This window comes from Tauraco erythrolophus, chromosome 26 (assembly GCF_009769465.1).
Source record: "Tauraco erythrolophus isolate bTauEry1 chromosome 26, bTauEry1.pri, whole genome shotgun sequence".
Classification (NCBI taxonomy): Eukaryota; Metazoa; Chordata; class Aves; order Musophagiformes; family Musophagidae; genus Tauraco; species Tauraco erythrolophus.
The window spans coordinates 6593212-6614796 of record NC_141490.1 but is presented as its reverse complement, the minus strand read 5'-3'; the positions used below and the strand labels follow the sequence as shown (position 1 = coordinate 6614796).

The following is a 21585-nucleotide window of genomic DNA, read 5'->3' as shown; positions in this document are numbered from 1 at the left end:
GTCACGAGGGCTACCTTTGGCTACTAAGACTGGTCTTCTTAAGCTGTCCCTAAGATCTTCAAGAGGGCAATGCAGAGTGGGATCCTGACCGAATGAGCGAGGCTTGTGGATGGTGCCGTGCAGGTCTGACCTCTCCATCGTGAGGAGAGGTGAACCAGGCACGAGAACTGAGGTGGCAGAAATCAGCCTTGCGTATGGCACAGGCGACACGCTCCCATGATCATGTGAAGAAGCCCTTTGTAGCTTTGCATCAGTTGCTCACACCCGTAGTGTCAGACCAACACACGGAGAGTGTTTCCTCCCGTTAAGTTACTTGTCTGTCTCACTTCAGCAAATTTTGGAGGGCCGAGGGCACAACCAGTCCTGCCACATCTGCTGAGCTACCACAGGCAGCACATATTTGTGCTTTGCAGATCCTGTAAGCACGTGGTCTGTATAGATTCTGCCTATACGTGTACTTGCACATCCAAAAGTCTATGTAACGTTCTCCTTGTAGGTGTACCATGTGTCAAAGGTATTGGGCTGTGCTTCCATTGTGATCTTTGTGCTGCAATTTCCTCATCTGCTCAGAAAAAAAGGGAAATAATACTGCTTTGACAAACTGATTCATTAACAACTGTAAGTGCTCTGATACCCGCCGAGAAAGGCCCTCCAGAAGTGTGTTTATTCTGGGCAAAAAGGAAATCCTTCCTTATGGGCTTGCTCAAGACGACAAGATTCTTAGGCAGAAACTAAGTGTCCTCAGTCTCTCTAAAAACAGGGTAACAACTTCCCAACCCATTTGGAAAAAAGAAAAGACTGTTGTGAGTGTCAGAACTAAGCACTGACATAGCTTCCAGCCTTCCCTTTTGATAACTTGTTAGCACGAGAGCTCCAATCCACCCAAGAAATGAGAATGCGCATCTGACTTATCCATCCTCTCCTCCTGTTCATGGCTAAAAATTTACCCTGTCCCCCATGTCCATCCCAGTTCATTGTTGGGCCACTCCAGTTCCGTGTTCCTCTGCCCATCAGCTGCTGGGCAGAACCCCCGCACCGTCTGAGCAGCAAATGTCAATCTCAATACAGATTAACTCGAACTGAATAACAAAACCCATTCCCCTCCCTCTCTCCCTGCCTCTCCTCCTCTCTCTTGTTTTTCAAGGACACTCTCTGTCCGGGTTCCAGCTGCCTCATTAGAGTGAGCAGCTTTTATTTTGTGTTTCACCTGTACTCGAGGCGTCAGGGTTGGCTGCTTGTTGAGAGAATGGTTTATGTGCTCTGGGGAGTGGTAAAGCTGGAGGAAACCTGGCAGTGGAGGGAGCTGGATGATGGTAAAGGACAGTGCCCAGTTTTTCTTCTTTTTCTTAGCAACCAGAAGCAGGGCTGACTGCCGCGAGGTTTGGCGTGATGAGTTCACACAGAATCCCAGAATGTCAGGGATTGGAAGGGACCTCAAAGGATCATCTAGTCCAATCCCCCTGCTGGAGCAGGACCATCTAGATCAGATCACACAAGGACACGTCCCGGCGGGTTTGGAACATCTCCAGAGAAGGAGACTCCACAACCTCTCTGGGCAGCCTGTTCCAGTCTTCTGTTACCCTTACTGGGAAGAAGTTCTTCCTTCTTTGGAGTTGGTTTGGTCCTCAGCAGGGTGGGAGAAGGGGTCTGTGAAGAACTTCTCCAAGCCAGATTTGCAGAGCCTTCCCTCCAAGTGCTAAGCAAAGTGGAAACCCTGACCAACTCTCTGCCCCATGCCAGGTTTTCCTGGTTTACTCTCAAATAGGAAAGAATTTCTCAGATAACTGCGCACTCACCGTGGGAGTATGGAATAGTATAAGCATTTATGGGACATAATATGAGCATCTCATAATATGGGATATTTGAGCAGTGGCAGGGTCTGTGTTTTAGGGGAGAAAACGAGACTTCTGTATTATTGCAAGATTCAGAAGTAGAAAGTTTGGGAAAGTTTTTAGTGTTATCAGCCCTGGATGCTGTAGATGGCCTCAAAATCTGTCTTTGCCTTCACAGACAGCTGCTTGCTCAGAACAAAACTCGGTGCCGCACTTGTGTTTCACAGGGATACGTGTCCAAACACAAGGCAGTTAAAATCCAACACAGAAAAACTACAATTCTTACGCTTCCTATACCCCCTTAGGCATTGGAAAAGGAAAATGGTCTTGTATTTGTAGCACTGACCTGTTGCAAATTGTTGTAAATTGCATATTGACGTAAAAAGTAGGAGTCTCACTTTTCCAGGGGTCTACTGCAAGATGTTCCGTGTACTGTTCATCTCTCTCTGCATCCATTCAGGGACTGGAAGCGTGGCTTCAATCTTTGTTCTTTGCTGGGTTTGTGTCTTTTGATTATTTCATTTATAGTCCATTCAGGGAAAGATCTGCCTCCTAAAATGTGCCTGGACAGTTCCCAACATACTAGTCCTGGATTTCTGTTGGGACTTTTAGATGCGTTTGTGATATAAATACAATCCTTTTTTTTAAAAAAAAATCATTCAAATTTTAAATTCCAGTGAATAAGGGAGGATTATTTAGAAAAACACTGGGTAAAGTTTAACCCAATTGACAGTCCATTTTAATAATAGTTTTTTCCTTGTATTTTACATAAATTCCGAATGCAAAGATGTTCCAAATTTTGGTTGTGTTTACTGAGCGACTACAGATCTGCATTTGTAGCTAAACTCGGAGTGATTTTTGAAAAGACATTACAAAATTTGTATGCTTTTCAAACGTGAAAGAGTATTCTAAAGTGCTGGATGTGTGCATGGATGTGGGCACACCTCGCTGTGTAATTCCAGCTGATGTTATGAATTTTGTCGAGCTAAAATAACGAAGTCAGTGCTTTGAAAATGCCTTGGAGACATTCTCTTGCTTCGGAAAATTAAAATAATACTAAGGTTCAGGGATCTCAGAATATTTTTATGCAATAATTTTCCCAAAACAAAACAAAGGGACCATCTATGATGTCTAGAAGAATAAAAATCCCCTTTAAGTAGCGTGTGAGCCCTCTAGTGGGATTCACCGTGGTGTTCCAGTCCCCAGCTGGAGTAGCAGACTCTGCAATTACCTCCTCTTTGCATTTACCTGTGTGTGATAAACACGATTCTTCTAGACCCTGCCGAGCCTCTGTGCTTTCCTCATGCAGTTCGAGTCTGTCACCTGTGTGCCTTTTTCCACCCTTTTTTACAGCTGTCCCTTATTTTTGCAGTCTTTTTCAGCCTGAACCTCCTCCTGAAAGCAGGATGAGAGTCAGGGTTAAAGCTCAGTTAGATGTGAGTTTCGAGGAGCTGTGATTCTGCCCTGCTAGCTCTGTTCCCTGCAGGTAAGAGGGAACCAAAAGCAGGATCACAGTATGTCTGTTCTTACTTCCTTTACTGAACAACAACAAAAAAACAAATTTAAAATCTATTTTCAAGTGTAAAGATTAAAGCTGAGATGACAAAACAGGGACTTAGACCAAAAAGTGGCAAACTTAAAAAGAAAAAGGGGTGGGAAGAGAGGAGGAATGAAAGGATAGGAAGAAAGGGTTAGAAAGAAGGAGGAAATATCCCACTGACCACAGCTGAGTCAGGTTCAGAAATCACTGAGATCCCTTATTTTGCTCTTTCGAATGAAAGCCAAAGGTGATTCCTAGACAGAGGCCCTGGGACAGTAATTGCTTTATTTTCAGGTATCTGGAACACAGGCTGAAGCTGTACAGAGGATTTATTAGTCAATGCCAAGCTAGCTGCGTGTCCATTTTGGCCAGTCTAGCATAAACTTTCCCAAAACACCAAGCTCTTGGCATCTCCAGAGACTGCTGCTGGAGCTGCTGGAACGAAGAGTCTTTGGACAGACAGTGGGAATGAGTACTGCTTCATATTCCTTGGACTCTGCCACTGCCACGGTGAATGTACTTCAGAGATCTTGTGAAAGCAGCTTATATCCATTTACCTTAGTAGATCTGCAACGTTTTCTGCCCAGAACCTGAGCAAGTCCAGCCTGTACAGCCACTTGAAAGTCTGAAGTCTCTGTGAAAAGCCAAGGATTAATCTGGCATCTGAAATCCCCTGCACAAACCGATTCAAATAATGAGGAATTTTTTCTATAAATCCAAGTCTGCCTGTGAGTAACGCAGGAGCTAAGAAAGGAGCTATATTCAATGAATACACTATTCATGGCTCGCAGCTCCCTGTTCTCATTTGATGCTGTAGTTGTTCTCCACACTGAATTCTTCTTTGTGTTGCCCACAGCTACACCTACCTTCTGCTGGGATGCTGTTAAATCCCTCATCTTAGGCCGGGGCAGTACAGTAACAGGCATCCAGGAGCTGCAAAGATGGTTTAATCTGGTAGTGCTGTCTCATTTCCCTATAAAAGGCTCTGTTCAGATCTGCTAGGAAATGTTGGGTTCCAGAGGACACAAAAATAAGGATCTTCCCGCGTGCTGTCACTAAAGATTTCATGGTGTTTCTCTTAAGGACAGTTTGGTCTCCTGCCCAGTTAAGTTTTGGTAATGCTATTCCCAGATATGTCTGTCCTTCTGCTATCAGATCAGTTAGCTCCAGATCCAACCATCCTGAAAAATTCCTTAGAGGGAAGGGAGGGATCTGTACAGCCACACAGACACAACCCTGTCAGGTACACGGAGCACATTTAGCATGTCCCGCAGGATTTTTTACGAGGGACTTTTTACAAGAGCATGTAGTGATAGGACACGGGGCAACGGATTTAAACTGAAAGAGGGGGAGTTTAGATTGGATAGAAGGAAGAAATTTTTCACTCAGAGGGTGGTGAGGCACTGGCACAGGTTGCCCAGAGAAGTTGTAGATGCTCCATCCCTGGCAGTGCTCAAGGCCAGGTTGGATGAGGCTTTGGGCAACCTGGTGTAGTGGAGGGTGTCCCTGCCCATGGCAGGGGGTTTGGAACTGGATGATCTTTGAGGACTCTTCCAACTCTAACCATTCTATGATTCATGGAACGGCTTCTCTTCCCACTGTGGTAAACCAGTAAGGAGTCCCTTAAACTTCTTTTCAGATCTATCTGTGATAATCTGTTGCCTGGTGTTGGCTGCTGAGTCATACAGCGCACGGCAGAGGACGGGCAGGGTCCTGACTGCCAAGCCGAGAGTCTGCAAAGTGAAAAATGATCACAAATCCACCGAGGAGGCATCTCACAGTGTCGGTGCTATTTTTGTTACTTTGCTGTTTCACTCACGCGAATGTACACAGTGCTTAGCAGAGAGAGATGAGGCAGCCCAAGACCCTGTGGTCTTCTTGTGTGTGTCATTTCACACCAGTAGAAGGCACGGATGCTCCCAGGCAGATCAGCTTTTTAGGAGATGTACTTATCTGAGTCTGGCTATATCCTATAGTTCTGTATAAGTATTTTATATATAACCATTTTATCGTAAATAGTGCGTATCTCAACGGCAGGGGTTATTTTCTGGGGAAATTGAACTACAAAGCAGAGGGGTGAGAGTGAACCCTTTAGAAGGAGCCAGCAGCTGGGAGGTGCTGACTGCAGGGAAAGCAAAGAAAATGTTACTCTTGTGACTGAAGGAGGGAGAATTTCATTCCGAAGGCAGGTGGGAATCCATACGTGGGGATGTGTGTGTGTATTCGGGTCTGCCCCACCAGTCAGCACCTGGTCTCCAGGCAGGGCAGGCGAGGAGGTGGGTCACCTCCCTGGGGACGGTGAGGACTAAGCCCAGCAGAGTCTGACACCTCGAAGCACAGATGCTCTCGCCGTTTCACCGAGTCTTCTCAGGACAGCCTGTACCTTGGGAGAGAATAAGATCCCTTGTGCTGCTTCAGGGCTTTTTCTCTGCCAGTACAGGCAGCGTTTAACACCTGACATGGAGTATTTCAACAGAAAGTTAGAAATGATCACATTCCCTGTGAACAGCCTGGTGTCCCTGCAGTTGCTCACGCTCTCCTCTGACTGCCACAAGGACGTTAAACCTTCAGCAGTTTGCCTCTCTGAAGGCGGATTTTGGTTCCCTGCCTGGAAAAACAGTAGGCGAAATAGTAAAACCTTAAATTCGAACATGTGTAAGTTATACATCTTATTTCCATTTTCAAGCAACATTCCCTCAGCAAGACATGAGGAAAAAATTACCATCTGCCTTAGAATATCTCGGTGGAGCATTTATCTCCCAGCCATGATAACTGAATTTCAGTAATTTCTCCCTCCCTCCCCCCCCATTCAGATTAAGAAACAAATTTGTTGAGTGTCCAAACTTGGAAGCCTTGCCAGCTGATCTCAGAGGGTGGGTGGGATTTGGTGCACTGTCATACTTCTTACCCTTCAGCAAGTGGTTTCCTCCCCAAGCCACTTTGCTTCTGGCAGAGAAGACAGACAGCTGGGAGACTAAAGCAGTGGACTAAACTGCACTGGATATGGGCTCTGCGCTCGCTTTGATAGAGGTTGCACCTTGTAAAGGTGAGGGCAACAACGCTGCCTGTCCCTGGTACGTTCTTCAGAGCCGGGATGTGCTGTGTGCATGTGGCAGGCCATGGACTGGTATTTTAAGTGACATAGAAATCACAGAATGGTTTGGGTTGGAAGGGACCTCAAGGATCATCTAGTTCCAACCCCCCTGCCATGGGCAGGGACACCTTCCACTACACCAGGTTGCTCAAAGCCTCATCCAACCTGGCCTTGAACACTGCCAGGGATGGGGCAGCCACAGCTTCTCTGGGCAACCTGTGCCAGTGCCTCACCACCCTCAGAGGGAAGAATTTCTTCCTTAGATCTCATTGAAATCCCCCATCTTTCAGTTTAAAGCCATTGCCCTGTGTCCTGTCCAAAGCCCTTGTCCAAAGCCCCTCTCCAGCTTTCTTGTAGGCTCCCCTCCTACTGCAAGAGCTAAGAAGATGAAAGCTAAAAGCAGGAGTTCCTACTGCAGCTGGATAAAAAACAAAATCTGTGCTCCCTATCAGTAGTTTGGAAGCTCGTAATTCTCCCAGACCGTGCCAGAGAAAGCCCATTGCTTGCCAAAGGGTCTGCATGTAGTCCAGGTCTTAGCACTGTGCCACCTGAGTTGCTAAATGTTCCCTCCTCGTCGCTCCGTCACTTCAGAAGTAGAACTGGGGCCAGAGCCTTTTTCACACACCGCTTCTGTGGTCTGAAGTTCTTGACTCGTGCCTACGGCACCCAAGATTTCTAGATTTCCTATCCAAGAAGCAGACAAGCCTGGGACTGTTTCACTGCTAAGAGCAGACAACATCAGTTACCTGCAGCCCTGTGTAAATACGACTCTTCAGATGTCGTGCTAATAATGTAGTGTTCTCCCGTGACTATCCTGTCACTTTGGCACGGATATTTCGTGTTCGTTAATGAAATGGAGGGGGGTGTATCTGTATTTCGGATCAGCTCTGCAGAAATGCCTTAGGTCACGAGGTGAGAAGTACAGCCTTTGTGTCAATCAATGGGCTCCACTGGATCAAAAAGACAGTGTGCAGGGCTGTTTTTAACATGAGGCAAGAGCGAAACAGTCCAACGAGGGCTCCTAGGAGCATCAAGCTGTATCCGAAGGGTTCCTAAAATGCAGCTGAGCAATAAAGGATGAAGGAGCAGTGGGGGATGTAACCGACAGACCTGTGTGATAGGCACTTGCTTTTTATTTGATTTGTGAATTTTGGTATTTCAGAGCTACTGAGTACCACCTTACAGGTACTGTTGCCTTTGTCTGAAATTTCATCTTCTTGGCACCTCCAACTCTCTTTGCTCCAACTGGTTTTGTTATCAGAGATCCCCTCCATGAGACTTATGATTCATAGATCACCGTATGACATTCATGTGACAGGAGTGGCCTCTCCCACGTGCAAAGAAACTCCCCTTAACTTTTCCCCTTCGGGACAGTTGCCATTTCTGTAAGCCAAACCTCATTCTGCCACAGCAGGGATGAAAGGTGCATAACAATGACAAGTCATCTGTTTCCTTTCGCGTTTCAGGGAGTCCCCCGTAGACTGTAGCGTGAACAAATGCAGCAAGCTCGTCGGAGCAGGGACAGAGACCAACCCAATGAGTTACAGCACCTACATGGATGAGAAGAATGGGCCTCCTCCCAACATGACCACCAATGAGAGGAGAGTCATTGTCCCAGCAGGTACCACCACCGTCAAACTCTTTGTGTCGTATTTCCTTGCACTGTCTTAAATATCCAGCTGAACGGATGAGGCTTGTTTATCCACCTTCTGAGGAATTCTCTTTCTTACAAGCCATGTGAAAAATAAGGAAAATATCAGAGTTTCTGGCTAGTGGGTATTTCCTTTGCTCTACTCTCAATAAGAACTGGATTATTAGTGCTGCTGCTTCTTTTTCTTTGTGGGTTTTTTTTTTTTTCTGGAATGAAATGTTTTGGTGTGTTGAACTAAATCCATCTCCCGTCATGTGTTAGAGAAGAATCTGCAGTGCTTCCTGGGACATGCATGGCATGATCAAAGAGCGTAGTTCAGAGGCAAGAATAAACATGAAGTGGACCCAAATCTGGCAGGAGCCATATGCACTTTCATGTCATATTGATTCAAAATGAGCCATTTTGTTTTCATTTTTCTGTTAGAAGTAGAAAAGCAGAAAAATTATATTCTGCAGGAACTTTGTTACCCTTCCCAAAATTGTTACACAGAAACATTCCTGTCCAGTTCTCTGTTTGTATTTCATACCCACATCTGCTGTCCGAAATTGGCAGGATGCATTAGATGCATTTGGATAGTCAAGGATGAGAGCTGCTGCGGCAGGCAACCGGTGACGTCTGAACCTGGAACGAGAGGGAGACTTTTCCCTGCAAAGTTTATAAACACCATAGATATAAACAGGCTAACCCAGGAACTTTCCAGGGAGATTTTATGAGCCAAGCCCTGGCCCAACTTACATACTGAAACTTCCACTGACTCCTTGGATTTTGAGGGGTGCAGCTTTTGACCCAATGTTGTGTTTCACTGAGGCAGATGAACCGTTGGCAGAAAGAAATGTACTCGTGGAATTTAGCTCTGTTTTCTGATCGTGGCTTGACCACAAACAGATGACAATTCCCAAGCATTTGTTTGCCATTTAGGATGAAAAGGAAAAGTTTGAACTGAATGTAGTGAAGAGAAGCCAGTAAAAGATTGACAGCAAATCTCAAAGTACAATTTTTTAGGATCTGCTTAGCGAGACTGGCTGATGTAATCGGTGACAGCATCAGGTATGTCTTCAGTGTCAACATCACCTAGAAAGGTGTTAGCTGATACCAACTAGTCATTATATTATTAAAGATATTCAAGAGGGAACATTTATCCTGCTCTTCACCGTGCTATTTATGCATATTTAAAAAGACCAAAGGTGGGCTAAAGTTTAGCGTTGTTGAAACAGGGGAAATGACTTTTAGTATCCTCAGTGAAAGAGAAGGTTTAAAATGTCCTCTTTGAAGGAAAGTGATAAAAAAAAAAGTCTTTTTTCTCCCTCATGAGCATCCGCAAATCAAAACCTTGAGATACTTGTGAAATAGCAGTGATTTACCAGACTTTGGAAGACAATAATGAACATCATCCCAGATCTCTGGCTGCAGGATATGAGGCCAAATTCATCCAAGAAAGGCATTTGGAAATTTTAATATAATCCAGAGTAAAGATTTATAGCGCATTAGGGTGAAGATAGGCAAGAATAATGTCACATTAGGTTTGCAATAGTAATAATAACAAACTCTAAGCCATGTTTCAAGAAGGCAGTTTTTCAGAGGCCATTCGATGTCTTTGGCAGCGATAAACAGGCTGAACAAATATCTGAAATTCAAAAGTGTTTGTTTAAAGGGAGACCACAAATTCACTCTGCCCTTTAAATGTTGGTGGGTTGTTTTTTTTTCAAAACTCAAGACAAATAACTCTTTCAATTAAAAAAAAAAAAAGAATCTTCCATTGAATACTTGCATTGTAAAATTTGCAGTCTTTTGCCAGTGCTTAGAAAGCAGAATTTAAATTGGCTATTGCCAAAATTTAAAGGAAATCCATCTTTCTTTCCCAAAACAGACTTGCAAAGAAATGGGATTGTAAGTTCCATGTTTAAAATTCAACGTTAAGCAACCTGGTTTTACTAGAAATCCAGTGAGGAAATGTCACAATTATGATTTCAATATTCCCTGGTCTTACTTCTCCATTCCGTGCTGTTATTCTGGCACTCAGCTGCCCAGGAATGTGCCAGGCACAGCCACTACCTGACCTTCTGTGTCAAGGGATCCCTACAGCCCCAAGCACACACAGTTTACAGTGCTGGGCCAAGGCATCATTTTAGACACCAAAAAATGTGTGGCAGAGGCATTTCTTGTCCCTACTCAACGCAGAAGCTACCAGCTGTGTGATGGCTGCACGTTTCTGACCTGTTTTCTCAACTGCCTCAGGACCTGAAGTGTTTGAGGTTTATCTTAGAGGAATGTACCAGCTGTGATGGGCAGATCCAAAGTCTCCAAAGTTAAGGGTTGACTTTGCAGCTGCAATGGAACATGAATTTGCAGCTTAAATTCTCAAATGGGATAAACGGGGAGAAGCAGCACAGGAAACAGCTGAAAATGCTGATATGCTCTGAAAATGACTCTATAAAGATGGTATCGCAGCACAAACTCTTGCTGGGACTTTCTGATCTTATGCTCTTTTTGAAACTCAAAGGACAATTTCTTTTTTTAACTACTGATGCAGCAAACCATCACCACGGGGTCTGAAACTCCAGCCGGGTTCAATCTCTCTCTGACGTCACCGCCTGTAATAAAGATTCCACAGCTGGAGCTTTGCTGACAGTCGATAATGATGCATGAGACAGTATAAAATCCACATTGCCCTCCCATAGCTGGGCTGGTTTCACAGGGCTAGCGGAGGTAGGACCGGCTTCTTGTCAGCGGGTGGACAAATGTGACTCAGAGATACATGGCAAGCTGTCCTCTTTAAGCAATAGTATTAATTTTTTCAGAGCCCCTTTGCTGACCGTGAACACCGCCCTCCTCAGACTTCAAAATGCCATCTGGTGGGGTGACTTGTGCAGCACTGATGTAATTGTAGAGCGTTGCAGAACCAAAGCTGTGACAAGCGCACCCTTCCAAAGGGATGAGTTTGCTTTCGGAAGTCTTTTTCCAGAGGCAGAAAAGTCCCAGTCAAATGTCATTAATATTGTTCCTGAGCATGGGTGGAAGATTCAGGCAGGTGGGAGACAGTCGAGAGAACTGCCAGAGGGTCAGTGTGAGCAGTTTGTGTGCCCTGAGTCTCGTTATAACACAGTACTCATCCCTTTTGGAAAAATGCATTGGAATCAGTAAATGGTTGTGGAATCCATCCACAACCAATCAACATTTGGTTGTGGAAACAATGGTCCATGCTTTGACTGGGCTACAGTGAGTGCTAGAGGCTTGAGGCTTGGGTATAGCGTTACCATCCTTTGTGCTTTCCTGCCAGATCCCACCCTATGGACCCAGGAACATGTGCGCCAGTGGCTGGAATGGGCTATAAAGGAATATGGATTAATGGAGATCGACACCACCATCTTCCAGAATATGGATGGCAAGGAGCTCTGCAAAATGAACAAGGATGACTTCCTCCGAACCACCTCCCTCTACAACACAGAAGTTCTGTTGTCTCACCTCAGTTATCTCAGGGAAAGTAAGTATTGCCCTGACTCATCCCAGCCTGGTAGGATAAGCTGCCACGAGTATTGAACTTTGAGGGTTCTTCTTGCAGGATAAACAGCAGCAAGGATGAAGGAAAAAGAACAGAGAAAGGCGACCAGAGAGCAAACAGGAAGGGAGGAATGAAACGTGGGTTGGAAAGTTAATTTTAACTTAGATGGAGTTAGTGGTGCTATCAGGGAGGTGAAGAACTGAGCAGGACTCTTAAGAAGATTAGATAGTCTTACAGATAATAGGAACATCTGTGGCTATATGATAAAAATACATAAATTTGCTGTGGAGATTAAACCAAACATTAACTGATGGGTCACAAGCAAATTATTCCATAACTTTGCAGTTAGAGGGTTGTGTGCTTTCCCGCAAGGCTTCTGGTAAAGACTGCTTCAGAATAGGCCCCACACCTGGCCAGAGTTGGAGATTTCCGATGTTCCTGGAGGCCCAGATTTGTTGGAAAGAGGGAAAAACGCAAGAGCGATTCCCCAAATGTAAGAGTGCTGACGCAGACATCGTGCAAATGACCCAGTACGCAAAGAATAAGTTTTTCTGAACCTCTTTATTGTTATTCTCTGTGATGGATCCAACACTCCCTTTTGCTGTGTTAAGCCCCAAGACAGAAGCTGCAAGCAGTCTTCGGAGCTTTCTGGAAAAGCATACCACAGCAGCCCGAACATGAATGACCACCTTATGATTAGCATACACTCTTGAGGCCGGGAGTCCTAGATTCAGACCTTTCTAAGACTTCCCATGCAACCATGAGCATGTCCATAGCTTCCAAATGTCTCCTTGTCATCTATAAAATGGAGGTAAAAGCACCTCCTTTTTTCACAAAGGTGTGCTAAGGATAATTGTGTTATGATATAAGGAAGATATAAGGAAGAAATAGATATAAGGATTTCTTCCTTAGATATCAGGAAGAAATTCTTCACTCTGAGGGTGGTGAGGCACTGGAACAGGTTTCCCAGACAAGTTGTGGCTGCCCCATCCCTGGAAGTGTTCAACGCCAGGTTGGATGAGGCTTTGAGCAACCTGGTGTACTGGAAGGTGTCCCTGCCCATGGTAGGGGGGTTGGAACTGGATGGTCTTGAAGGTCCCTTCCAACCCAAACCATTCTATGATTCTATGATTCTATGATTCTATGATGAAGCCAAAGAACTGGAACTAAATCCCACATGCTCCGAGATTTGTTCAAGTGGAACAGCTTTTATAGCAGTATAATTATTTGAGGACTGAAAAATCAGGAGAATGTGCCATAAAGCAAGGTGGGAGGGCAGGGAAAGAAAGAAAAAAGCGTATTTTCTCCACTGGGAAATCAAATTGTGATGCAAAGGCAGGTGAAGATGTCTCCAGTCTGGCCAGTGCAAGAAAGCAGCAAGACAGCAGGTTTTTAGGGTGTTTCTTCAAAGCTGTTGAGCGCTGATCTCTCCCTGCCTCTGCTAAAACCAGTGGGAGTTTTCCACATTACAGTGGGACTAGAGTTAGATCACAGATGGGTGCCTCTGTAAGCCCCACCTTTATTTTTTTCTGAGAAGCCGAGCCAAGGAAATGATTCACAAGAAATAACTGAATTGTTGAACAGTTTTTGTCCCTTGCGACTTCACAATAAAATAATTTCCCATCCAAAATAATTTGCAAATTTGATCCCGTTTCAACAGCAAAGAGCTGCCGGTTCACAGGACACGTCAAGATTATTGCAGATGTGAACTGACTTTCTAGCTAAGGTTTGCGTACAGAATTACGCACTTTTATGGGAAATTGTAAGGCAGTTTGGGGAAGCCAGTGCTGCTTTGGCCAAACCTGCTGACTTTGGCTGGGCAAATCAGATGCTTTGTAACCAGAAATGTTTTTAAATTCCCCCAAGATAAATACTCGAGGGAGGCACTCCGATTGTCTTATTGATAAGACTTGAGAATTTGACCGAAAGACAAAGAAGGACTTGTATGGTTTTTGAATCAAAGACCCAGGCTGAATTTGAAAAGGTTGGCAGAAGGGTTGAATTCTTCTGTTGCTTTAGCTCCAGACAGCATCTCCAGTGATGGTCTTGAGTGTTAGGTGTCCTGTTACGTGGGGTGTTCAAAGGGAGTATCAGTGGAATTGCGTTCTTGCTCTCATGGCATACTCCTGAAGACCTGGATTCAATTGCCACCGTTACCATTTGCTGCTGTCCATTTGTTCAGGAGCAAATTCCTCGTTGATCCGACCTGCCTTTAGATACCTGAAGTCCCTAAATTAGAAGTCTGGTCACGCTGCTCTCCATTTATAGGCAAGCAACATGGAACGTTGAAATTCAGGATAGTAGTCCCCTAGTTCCCACCTTGCCTTTAAAAGCCTGAAATAAACCTTTGCCTCTGTTCCTCTGTGCCTCAGTTTCACTTTCTGTAAAACGGAGCCAGTAATCCTGCCATCTTGTTGGTCCTGTCCGTTGAGATGGCAAACCTGTGGAACAGGGATTGCGTCCCACGTCTCTCAAGGCTCAGCACAACGGAGTCCTAAGCAGTTGGGACGTTTAAGTGGTGCTGCGGCGCTGAATAATGATCACAAAAATATAATGTTCTGCCAGGGGAATGCCCACGATGATTTCTATGCTATTAAGCTAGTGCAAAACCCGAGCGACTTGGCTGGATTCAGACAAAGTTATTCCAGTTTCACATGGATGCATACGAAAGGAGAATTCAATCCCGGTCCATCTCCAGCTTTTATGATTATAAATTTCTCTCTGTTCAGCCCCTTGGGCTGTTCTAAGACGTCATGCGAGCGTTGTCCTTATTAAAGCAAGCTCCTGTCTGCGTGGAGGTCGGGCAGCCTCCGAAGAGCATTCCTCATTCCTTTCCGTGCAGCTGTTCCCAGCGCTGCCTAATGACAGTCTGGTTTCTGGATTGCTGGTTAACTCCCTCACGGAGTAACGCCTTCGAAAGGAGCTTATTGTTTTTCCAGACTGATTTCCAGCGGATGTTTAGTGCCTAGACACTGAGCTCAGTGCCACGGGGAGATGGTCTTTTTTTTTCACGAGTTTTTCCCCTTTTGTAAGGTTGGTTGTTTCAGAGGCATCCAGCTCTGCCCCTGCTTAGAGTGGGAAATACGTGATGGCAATGAAACACAGGAGAATTTTGGGATATTGCAGATCTATAGGCTCGATTACATCTGCCCGGTCTCTCTCTTGGTAGGTGTTTGTCCTCTCAGGATGTTAAGCTGGATATGTGATGACTAGTGAATCCTCAACTTTGGTGTTTGCTTCCCAAGAAACAAAGCTGATCCAAACTTTCTGAGTCTGTTTGCTAGCCAGGCAAGGTGACCCCCTGAAAATTATCTTCCTCAGAAGGTTTTCAAGATTTGACGCTCCTGATCAGGGTGAAAGCATTCTTAAAACTGCCTATGAAGTCGGTTATTTTGGCACATCTGAGTCCAGGTTGAAAAAATAAGCCGGTAACATCTGCAAGACCTCAACAAAAGCTCAATCTTAGTTTTGGAGAAAGGAGGTTCAGGTGAGCTATTTAAATATAGTCAAGACTAAACCAAACTCATACCGCAGCACCCTTAGTCTTCAGTCAAAACCTAGGTCTGGATCAGAATCGTGCAGTTTTCTGTTTCCATAATCTACTGAAGCAGCCAGGAATTCAGACATCTCTGATCTTTAGGAGATTTCAGACTTGCAGAACCCAGTTCTACCGCACTCTCTATCCTTTGGAGTCTCTCAAAACACCCCCTGGTAGTTTTTCCAGGGAACTTACTGTCGTTTACCCCCTCAAAGATCTTTCTTTAAGTGTTTCTTCCAGTTTCCTCTCTGAGATTGTGAAGCTATGCCTTGACCTTTTCTTCTTGCTCATCCCCCTGCACCTTCGGACTCCAGACTGACTGACTGCTGTGCTGGTATCTTTTTCAAACGCAGTCTGCCCAGTGAATCTTCTCCAGTCAGCCACAGGGCAGTGAGAAGAGAGATTTGAATGTTTTCATGCTATGTTTGGGATGAACATCAAAAGAAGCCTGAACTGTCACCTCCCGTCCTTTTCCTCTCCAGTGATGGGGGGTCGGTTGAGAGTGGTGTGTACAAACGAAAAGAGCCTGAAGGGGAAAGAATGAGACCGTGGTGAGAAGCAGAAGCAGAAAACTGCTTTGTGGTTTTGAGCTGTATATTAATGCCAAAAAAATTATACTGCTAAATGCAGCAGAACCTCTATTCTACCAGGAGATGTGCAAGGAAGGCCACGTGGCCTTCAGAAGGTCAGGATAAAAAAGACTTCCAGGTTAAGTAGACTTCAAGATTGTAAAACCAGGATGTTCCTGCATCTCAGAAGGATGAGCTGCCTTGTGAAAAGGAAGGCTCTACGGGGAAAAAACCTGCTCTGTTTTTCAGTCCTTTTCCATCTTCCTCTTTAATTGGTGCAAGGGAAATAAAAGAAGAAAGGGAAAGGTGGGGGGAGCCATAAAATAACATGTTTAATATTAATTACACGAGAATAGCCCCGCACTATATTAATAGTACCAGTGTTTCCAGAAAGAGCTGATTTAATTGAAGGTGTCATTGACCCGGTGAGGGGTAGGGGGAATAAGAACAAAACGAAAATTCATGGCAGGCAAAGTTTTGCCCAAGAACGAGTAAGGGAGGGAGCAGCCCGGTCTCTGTCTGTCTGCTTCTCTCTGTCCTGATCCGTGTCTCTGGCTTTCTCTCTTTTCCTCTTTCATTGAAAACCCTTAATAGGAAACACATTTCCTTTTCTGTGGTGTTCCCACCAGAAACCTCAGACTGTCGGGCAAAGGTGAGAACTTTTAGCAATTAAACTGGGGGAGGCGCCGTCCCTTTCCAGTGGTTTGGGCTGCATTTTTGAGTGTAAAGTAGCTATAGATTGATCATACAGGCTTGTGCAGTGCTATTCATCACCCCACCCCCACCTCCTCGGCCAGGCAGTGCAACCAGGCATTGGCAGCCCATTTAATCATAGAAAAACGTGTTTCTGAATTCCCCAGCACTTCCCTGTCTGGCAGGGGCAAGTTAGGCTGGGCCTTGCACTCAGGGTCTGCTGCAAATAACCTGAAAACGAGAGAGTGGAGGACTGGAGTTTCCCCGCAGATATTCAAGAAAGAAATGCCAAAGCCAGAAACCATCTGACGAAAACATGAGTTAGGTGGACAAAGTTCTTGCAATTCCACCTCCAGCAGTTGCAAAAGACCAGCCAATCTCTGCAAATATTTAAGCCAATCACTTTGGCTATCTGCAACTTTCACTTTCAAGGTACCCTTGGGATCTCTTTGAACTCTTTCCCTCCATTATCCATCCCAGTCTTTTGAAACATCCCCTATCTTGCAGCATCTGGTAGCATCCATCCTCCACTCCCTATGAGTAGGTTTTGTTTTCCAACACCTTCTACCTCTGTGTACATCCTGGCTTGTGCACATCTTTGGCTTGCTTTGCATTTGGGGAAGAAAAGAAATCCATAGGAACACAGGGCCAGTAAGATCCAGCACCTGCAATGGCTATTAGTGCTGGCAGTGAACTGCCTAATCCTCAGCTCTCGTCGGAAAGTGAGACGTACTGTGAACACTACTGAGGGGCAAGTGAGGTCAGTGTCATTTGGGATCATGTGGATTAGAGGATTGTGGAGGCTGCATGGCTTAGTCACAAGATCCTAATCAGTATTATAGTACCTGCAAAAGAGGTATTCTTCACCCTGCCAAGGAATCTGGGGATGGTCAGGGGCAGCACATACAGAAATCTATACTGTTCACTGTGTGTTGCTTGGGACTGTGTACCTTTCATGGGACAGAATCCACTGAACAGAGGGATGTGTAGGTACGAATAGCAGAAAGAGTCTGTAAAAGCACTTCCCATCCATCCCAACCCACGGCGAGATCGCTGTCCTGCTGCAGTTCACATCACCAGTCCCTACCAAGAAGGGCACTGGGCTGTGTTATGCATGTCACCGCCTGATGCAGTGGAAACTTTTTCAAAGAGCTGGAGGAAAGGTGAGCCTAGAAGATTATGTAGGGTAAACACATATAACGAGACAACCATGAAATGTGTATTACATGCTGGCCTCCAAGAGCTCACAGGGCCTCTTCCTCCATTTCCAGAGGAGTTTGCAAGAGAATCAAAATAAAATGCTTAGAAAGGAACATTTCTACCATAGACTGCAAAACAAAGACCCTTCCAATGGATTCTTTTTTGTGCTCCTCTTGTATAGTTTTGTTTCAAGTGAGGCTGGATCAAAAGGCCACTCTAAACCAAGAAAGCTACTTTCAAACTCCGCAAAGCATGGGAGATACTGGAATACCAGGGAGATTTTTGCAGCTGCTGGCCCAAACCCAAGCATGTGACACTCTAAAAATGTTCAGATCCTGACAGTGCAGTTCGTGTCACTTCTACAGTATGTTCCTCAAAGAGGAAATTTCTCTATCACAGCCATAGAGAGACAAGCTTCATCCTTATCCTGCAACACAATCTGTGCCATAGTAATTTCTCGAGGCTCTGCTCTGATAGATATTGTACCTGTACAAAGGAACTACACAACCTCATCCTTTTATCAGTTTTCAACAGAGGACATCAAGGTGCACATGGAGGCAAATGTCTTTATTTTGATTTGCAAGTGGAGAAACAGTAGTACCTGTGTGACATATAGCTACCAAGCTTTGAAAAGAATTCCATACCCCTCGTAGAAAATGTGTGCCTAATTGTCTGAAAAATTTGGTCTTTAGATCCTAGTGATAGCATTTTCTACCTGCCTGCACGGTTCCCCGCTGGCAGAGCACATTCAGACTGCAATAACTCCTTTTCTTTTCATTATAGGTAGCTCACTGCTGGTCTACAATACCCCATCCCACACAGAAGCTTCCTCACGTCTTGCCACCAAAGAAGGTCAGTCTTTTGCATGGAAATGTCCTGGCTTCCTGTGCTCTCACAATGTTTTGAATTGGGTTAAAACTAGACCTTTTTTACACTATCATTGGCATGAAAGTGTTCTGATCTGCTATGCATGCACAGCATGGTTAAAATGGAATTATTCCTAATTTGCAGCTCCATCCATCCTGAAAATCCTGTCTCTGCTTCTCCAGCCAACATTGCGGCATAAAATGTGTATCTGTCATTTTCACACTTCTGTATTACTGAGTTGATGAACTGATGGCATATTTTCTGTTCTTTATGTGAAACAGTTTGAAACCTCAGATATATAGCGAGGACTGAGACACTATTTCTCTCTGAGTGAGTTCATAGTTGAAAGGATAAGATTTTCTCACAATATGTTCCATTACTGAATAAAGGCCACTCAGGTCTTCCAAAACCATCCATGAATCTGTCAGCTACTTTCAACTGGCAAAGAAGACCAAGTGTATTTTTTGACACTTTCATTTTGGAACATTTTGATGTCTTTTTCAAATATCCCCAATTTTTTAATCTGTTAGAAATTCTGCTCATGTAGATGGAGTTTGGACACCTTGAAGTTTGAAAGTTAATAACATACTCGGGGCTCCTTCAGGCTTTGGAGTTGCTTGTGGATCCTTCAGTCAGGTTTTTCAGGTTTTGTTCTGCAGCTACAGTCCTATTCCTTTTTCTTATTTTTAATGAAAAATGGATGCTCAGTCATGATAAAATGATGAGAGTTGCTGTGGTGAGAATGATGTACATGCCTTACCTACATAAGACAGTAAGTCACAGTCGGACAGTTGAATTGCTAAAGGTCAAGTAGGATGTTAAAGACCAAAAATTTAGTCCTGTGCTCTATAACTTACTGTGTAGGACTAGGAGCCTTGAGTTTGGTCTTCCTTTCCCTTTGTGTAGCTGCAGGAACATTGGTTTTGCTCAATGGACCGGGTTCAGCTCCTCAATTTGAACAGCTTCTGGGAAAAGTGTGAAATCTCATGTCTGCCATCGAGATAACCCGTCTAGAACCAGTCCACTTTCGTGCCGAGGCAGTTTCCTCACCTCATGTATGAGCATCTCAGGAGAACAGGGCTTCAATGCTGAGCCACAAGTTTGCATTTCAAAGAATAGTGGGGAAAGGCAGAAAGTCTTTTATTTAAGCAGCTGGAGAGAGAGAAAGAAAAAAAAAAATCCAAACCAAAAACCCAAACCATTTCACTGAAAGGCTACAGCAAATTGAGATCACACATTTAGCAAGCTTCTGCATGGTGTGTCTGGATGCTTCATTGACTGGTGCTGCTCTTGTGTGTTCAAGGCCAGGTTGGATGAGGCTTTGGGCTACCTGGCGTAGTGGAGGGTGTTGGAACTAGATGATCTTTGAGGCTCCTTCCAACCCAAACCATTCCATGATTCTATGATTCTTACAGCCAGCACTTCTTTCTCTTTGCACCGTGCTGCATTTCTTCTCCAACATCTGTCTTGGAGCCTGGACACAATATCAGTGCTGCTTTTTACAGCAGCTTCTTTTGTCCAGCATACAACTATCCACTCGAGCTGTCTGCTCCCTGGCATGCTGTTCCCTCTTCAGGAGACAGGCATTAGTTGATAAAACATGGTACATGACAGAGACAAAGCCACTCAGGCTTTTCTGTGACTATTTTGATGCTAACAGTCATCTATTTAAAATTAATAAAAGCTAAGCTTGCTCCTATTTGAATAAATCAGACACCCAGGCACGTGGTCCTCCACAATTTCCCCCATAAATGTACACGCACATCCAAGACTCTGCTCCTTCTCTCTCACACCAGGTGGTTGCTAAAAATAAAGGGAAGAAAGCTGCGATTTTTTTTTATTAAAGAGAAATGCTCTGTGTAAAATCACACTCCTCTGGATTTTTTTATACCCTTTATCTTCACAAGTTGCCTACAGTCACTCAGGCAGAAAGAAATTTGAGGGCAAAAATGTTCCTCCCCCTCCATTTTTCCTGCCCTTGAGTGTGTTTCTTTAGTGCAGCTGACAGAAGTTTGCATTTGATTTCTGTCAGATCGACGTTTTTTAACTTTACACGGGACTTTCATCATGTGTCAATAAAGGACTAAACACACCCATGGGACAGTCAAATAAAAATTAAGAACTACCATAGAAATCCCATCTATTCCTCTTCCGTTTCTTCCTGCGATGCATAAATTTCCTCTGCATCCATCTGATGTCTGAATACTGGATAAATCAAGTCATTTCAACCTACTGTAAGTGATTCGTGCTCCAAATACTATTTGTGAGATAAGACGATGGGATAAGAGACATGTGAACATGACAGGCTGACAGATAAGGAATTGGGGGAGCAGAGTGAAGCATCTTGTCCAATATCACGGAAGAAACTCGTGACGGACATAAAACTGGAGTTGGAATTCCTCAGCCTCAGTGTAGCCTGCTAGGCAACAAGATTTTCCTTACTTCCTTTTAAGGCCTTTTAATGAGCTGGCTTCAAGATGATGATATTCTTTTGGAAAACGAATTTCAGATTAAAAAACATTATTTTTTAAAAGGTGTTTTCTTGTCTCCTTAACTTCTCAAAAGATGAAACATTTTTCCTTATGTTAATGCATCTTGAGTCTGCAAGCTCTGTAAATACTTCTTCTCTCTATGCCTGGGAATAAAACCAGACAAACAAATTATTCTAACCACCTTCCCTTGAGGATCCAGAAGCAGGAGGAGGTGATGAAATAGTACAATACATGTCAGAGACAGGAAAAAATGCTACTTTCTTCACTCCTCCTGTAATTTTTCTTGCACGTTCTCTAAGACCACATAACTAATGCAAATAACCTGCTTGTGCAGATTCCGTACTCTTTGCATATGTTTATACTGTGCTTTATGCAACGTGTTCCATCCACGTACTGTGAAGAAGAACCTACGTGGCAAAAAGAGGTACGGCTGCGACACAGATGCAGATGTTTCAGATGCAGATGTTTCAGATGCAGATGTTTCAGGCGCAGCGTACGGCTCTGCTCTTCTCCCCCTGACTTGTCACAGACACAGCTGCCCATGGTCTGTGGCCACAGCAAGGACAGTGTCACCCAGGAGCATGGGGCACCACTTGAGTCGTGGCCCAGG

At 44.5% G+C, this 21585-nt stretch overlaps 1 protein-coding gene across 6 annotated transcripts in view; it reads left to right on the top strand.

The window, feature by feature from the left end:
• The window catches only part of FLI1 (Fli-1 proto-oncogene, ETS transcription factor), a 90772-nt gene that overhangs the window by 52389 nt on the left and 16798 nt on the right, over nucleotides 1-21585 (top strand). For all 6 annotated transcript variants that reach the window (XM_086626925.1, XM_086626927.1, XM_086626924.1 and 3 more), the window contains 3 exons: nucleotides 7933-8087; nucleotides 11395-11598; nucleotides 18400-18468. In XM_086626925.1, coding sequence (XP_086483051.1) covers nucleotides 7933-8087; nucleotides 11395-11598; nucleotides 18400-18468 — 428 coding nt within the window. The remainder of the gene's footprint in view (nucleotides 1-7932; nucleotides 8088-11394; nucleotides 11599-18399; nucleotides 18469-21585) is intronic.